General features: G+C 45.2%; 1 protein-coding gene and 1 pseudogene across 1 annotated transcript; both read right to left on the reverse strand.

Annotated features, from left to right (window-relative positions):
* Nucleotides 1-234: 234 nt before the first annotated feature.
* On the reverse strand, nt 235-1,026 carry LOC147434042 (uncharacterized; annotated as a pseudogene).
* Nucleotides 1,027-1,398: 372 nt separating this feature from the next.
* LOC147434043 (uncharacterized) lies at nt 1,399-3,530 on the reverse strand. The gene is made up of 2 exons (XM_086490655.1): nt 2,847-3,530; nt 1,399-1,980 (listed from the first exon to the last, which is right to left on the reverse strand). Exons 1-2 carry the CDS (start codon nt 3,032-3,034, stop codon nt 1,404-1,406), a joined length of 765 nt encoding a protein of 254 aa, XP_086346781.1. The 5' UTR covers nt 3,035-3,530; the 3' UTR covers nt 1,399-1,403.
* Between the last annotated feature and the right edge of the window lie 1,413 nt (nt 3,531-4,943).

Consider the following 4,943-nt stretch of genomic DNA (forward strand, 5'->3'; position numbering starts at 1 on the left):
GTCCATAATCGAGTACCTTTCGTGACCTGCAACTTGATTTAAAATTTCATCCTGAAAGGGTAAAGGATAATAGTTCTGCTTGGTTGCATCATTTAAAGGCTTATAATCAACACACACTCGCCATTTGCCGTTCTTCTTGGGTGTTATGACAACCGGGGAGACCCACTCAGATTCTTGCACGGGATAGATAATACCTGCATCCAATAGCTTGTTGATTTCCTACCAGAGAGCCTCCTACTGAATTTTCCCTAACCTCCTTAGCTTTTGTGCCTTTGGCTTATGCCCCTCCTTGAGTATGATCCTGTGTTCGACTTCCTTGGCACCTCGCGAGGCAAACAAATTAGGATAGGATGCACAAAGTTACACATAACTTTCCTTCTCTTGCTTCGTTAAGTCTTCTCCTAGCATACCTCTTACCTCTTGGGCATCAATAGGGAAAACTTGAGCTTGCATACCTTCTTTTGGAATAGAGTTATCGATAGTAACCCCAAAGAGATCATCATCAACATGGAGAAGATCGTCATCACTCTTTCCCTCTTCTGTATCTGTGTAGACTTCATCATAGGTTGACTCCGTTTCATATTCGTAGCTTGTGGTAGAATCATCTCCCTCATCCTTCGCCATGGGATGAGAGCAAATCTCCCTCGTCCGTAGATCAAGCATCACCTATCTATCATTTTATTTATCATATAAAGTAAATACCCCTTTTCCCCAATCCTGCTTGGCCCCCATTGCAAGAATCCATGGTCTACCCAATATGATAGGGTAAGCATTGTTGCCAACTTTCATAACAAAAAAATCAATAAGGCATTCAACACCCATAACCTTTACCTTCACATCCTGTGCTATGCCCAAACACCTGGCCTTGGTATGGTTGGCCATCCTCATTTTCACATTAGATCTTACCACTGCTTTAACTCCTACATCCTTCATGGCAGTTTCAGTCATGACACACTTGGGCCCCTCCATCGATGTATGCATGTACTTGCATCTTTTCAATAAGAGAATCAACAAGTGGAAGCACATCCGCTGGACTCCCAACCCTCAATGCTAGATTCCCCACAGTATGCACTCTTGTTTTGTCCCGTGGAAGCCTGGTGCTAGCACTAGTAGACCACTGACGTCGCAATTTAGGATTTAAGGTAAGCAGCTGACCGAAAGTAATATTAGCCTTTTGGTTCTTGACATCACTCACCAAGTCATATTCGGGATGGTCCCTCCAAGTTGGTAGTTGGATTGCTTGATTTTACGCCTCCTTCTTTTGCTCATCTCTGCCTGCTCTCTACCTTCAACGATTTTCCCTTTGCCTTTGCGAGCTCTAGTCTCCCACTTTGTCTCCGTCTCTCGTCCTTCACATGCTCTCTTGTTGGCCAAAACATCCACTACCTGCTCATCTACTCCAATTATATTAACACGATGAACTTATTCATTACCTTGAGGAGCGGGAGACACAGGATTGTCAGACTGGTTATCTCTTTGCCCGTTGAATTGCCCTTGTACTCTCCCTCTTCGGAATAGTGGGTACATACCTCCTCTTTCCCTTGGTGGATGTAGGCAATCCGTTGCGTAGTGTCCTTCGCCGCAATTATAGCAACGGCCAGGCAATTGCCCACTCTTTGTTGCCCTCTGTCCATCACACTCAAACGAAGTTCTTGCATTTGTTCCAATAAATCTTGAACAGTACGTACCCAATGTTGAGGAATAGCTGCCACTCCACGATTTGCTTGATCCTCTTCACGAACCTCGCCTTGAGGGCTTTGTGGTTGCTCGTATCCCATCATACCTTGTTCGATCTTCTTCTTGATCTTCCTGCTCTTTGCTCGAGTGATTGCTACAGCACCATTGTAGTTCTTGGGGCTTTCAAAATCTACCTTTTCTCGTACCTTGGGATGTAGGCACACAGTAAATTTGTCCATCTTGAAGTAGTCGCCATTGGCCAATTGCATTGATGTGGCTAATTCTGCCCAACATTCTTCAAACCTATTAAGAAAAAATTAAATTCTTCAATTATATCCTCCCTGAGAGCTTTTAGCTTCGCATCCATATCCATAGGTGATACTTCCTTTCGAAAATGTTGTAAGAAACTGGTCCGTACAGCCGGCCATGCATGTCACGGCTCGCTCTACAATGTATCGAACCATGCTTTCACCTTGCCAGGTAACACAAATGGAATAGTGTCCATCTTGCTGTCTTCATTAGGCATCCGCAATGATAGCATGTATAATTCAAAGTCTGCAATCCATTCAACTGGATCCTCCTCTCCTGTGAAAATAGGGCCATAGCTTCGAGGTGCCATGGTATCCTTCGGTTGACCTTTGTACTATTTTCTTCAAAGCTATCAACCGGTCCTCAGTGGGGCACCACTGATGGAATGGGGGAAATAGGAACACACACAGTACACAAACTAGATACCTCTCTATAACCCAGTACATATCCAGCACCCCAAGCCACTCGGATAGACTCACACACACTGTATCTTCTATATGGCTTTATTAATAAGCTCGTAATCTGCACAACTCACGACTACACCCGCCTAACCATATACACCTTAACAACACAAACTCGTCAATAGCCCAACACATAGCACGCTTTTCAAGAAAGATGACATAGCCGCAATCATTAAACTATTCTCTTGCTCCCTCTTGCACTCTCTCTCTCTCTCTCTCTCTCTCTCTTTGCTTTATCCACTCCATGAAAAACACACACGGAATTAGGATTTGAGCACAAGAGAAGACACCAATACAAAATAGATGATGCAAGCAGAGCAATGAGCTTTAGAGAGGGAGATGATAGCTTTCAAAGCAACATATACAAATTCAGTCGATGATGGTTTTCTTCAAACTTACAAAGCAATTTCGAGGATAAGAAGTGATCGTCTATCAACATGGGATGCTCTCAATAGCCTTGTTGCTTTCTGTAGCGCTACTCCCAGCGAGATGGAGGTCCTCAACCTCCTCCTACTGATGGCGGCCCTGTGCACAGCCGAGCTCCCTCGTTGATGGCTTCTGGCGGCCCCTGGCTGCCCTTTGTCCATTCACTGCATCTAAAATCTGCCTTGTAAGCCCTGCTAAAGCGGCCCCAATACAGCCCCTTGGGAATTCCTCCTCTCTCTCGGTTTTAACGTGTATGTTTCACCCACCAGGTGGCCCTTCTGTCGTAACCCTTGACGGCTCCTTAGCCCTTGGTCGTGTAAACCCCTGGCTGCCTCTTGCTACTGCCCAATGGCACCTCAAAAGACCCTCCTCTGTGTATGGCGGTCCCTCATGCACCCGCCAACCTTGGCCAGTCCCTTGGCTCCACAAAAAAACCCTGCAGCCCCCACCTTCTTAATGCAACGAGCAGCCCAGGCCCTTGCTCAGCTTCACTGGCTTGCCTACTTCACATGGCCTCCCGTTTTTTCCCATTGCATGCCCTCTTCAGGAAACTCCTCTGGATGGCGCTCCCCCTCTGGCTGGATTTCCTGCCTCTTTCTCACGCCCTTGGCAACTCCCCCACCTGGTGCCACTTTCCTCCTTTGGCACAATTTTCCCTCTGCTGCTCACAAGCTGTCAACAACTTCTCCCATGCACACAAGACGCGAGTTGGAGTCTTCAATCCATGTGCCACTTGGTGGCCTCGACCTGCATGGCTGCCCCTTCATCAATTCCCGGCTCTAGCTCGCCATCTGGTGGCGCCATCATAAACACAGCAGCTCGTTCTGTCTTTTTTTTAAAAATCATGGCGTTATTTTAGCATTCAAGCTTTTTTTTACATTGCCACTTGGTGGTCACTCCCACCAGACGCCGATCACCTCCAAAAGCCTTGAAAATTTTACCATCATTTGAAGACGACCCAGCTTTTACGGCCGCAAGAAGATAACAATTGGCCTTCTAGAACCAAACTATCTCTTTGATATTCATAGATATTGCCGCTACAAGCATTGGATGCTTCGACCCTCAGTGTAATCATGGTAGATGGCCTCATCCTAGCTTTAACGTGAAATGGATCTGCAAAAACCTTCAAGTGACAAGCCAATGGTTAAACCATAGAGGAGCTGAAGACCATGCTCATGCATCTGCAAGCACTTCAACCATTAGTGACCAAAAACCAATACTTGACCTGCTAATTGCCACATCTGGCATACACATCATTATCAAGCTTACCGCTATCGGCATCTGGCACCGACTCCACCGCTTCGACCTGTATCTGCATGATTCCATAGCGAGGCTATAGCCATTATTCTGGACCGACATAACTTAGTTGTACCATCATTGCCCAACCCACTGGTTGAACATTTATGTTCAACCAATGAAATCTCTTATTATTCAAAACTGCAAACCTGCTAACATTATGCAAAGATGAAATAAAGTCATATGTACAAAGTTTTATTCATGTCTTTTTGCTATCTTGGACTGCACCCTTAAGTGGGATGCCCAACCGCTTCAATAAGAACCTGACGAACATCTGGCGTGAGAGCTCTGTTGAAATAGAGCTTGAGACAAACCCCATTTACCCTATGTCGAAGGAGCTTACCATTGGACAGCTCTAATTGATAAGTACCATTAGGGAAATCTTTGGAAATTTTGTTGGGCCCAATCCACTTCTTCTTTAAAAAAATTCTGGAACGTGAAATCAAGGTAGCTCTCGTACTTCATAACCAAATCACCTTCTTGTAGCTCTTTTTTTGCAATCTTTGATTGAAGTTCGTCAAACGTTTCTCTCTTTGTTGCACATAGAAATATGTTGCAGCCTCTCGATCCATCTTTAGAGTCTCCAAGTATGTGATTCTGTCCTGCAAAACATCTCGCTGATTCACATTAACTCGCCATAAACCTTTTAATGCCCCTAGTTGGATGTGTACAGGTAAGACTGCTTCTTTGCCAAACACCAATTCGTAGGGAGTGAAATTGGTGGCCACTTTATAAGAAATTTGGTAGGCCCATAAACATTCAACAAGATTCCCC

The sequence above is a fragment of the Adiantum capillus-veneris genome, chromosome 19, assembly GCF_014529385.1.
Source record: "Adiantum capillus-veneris isolate H3 chromosome 19, ASM1452938v2, whole genome shotgun sequence".
Taxonomy (NCBI): Eukaryota; Viridiplantae; Streptophyta; class Polypodiopsida; order Polypodiales; family Pteridaceae; genus Adiantum; species Adiantum capillus-veneris.

Bases quoted from the DNA above. Each gene is read 5' to 3' on its own strand.
- LOC147434043 (XM_086490655.1), bottom strand. From the start codon at position 3,034: ATGGACAAAGGGCAGCCAGGGGCCGCCAGAAGCCATCAACGAGGGAGC. The intron at 1,981-2,846 runs GTAAGTTTGAAG...TTTTCTTAATAG, and splicing joins CTTATCCTCGAAATTGCTTT to GTTTGAAGAATGTTGGGCAG.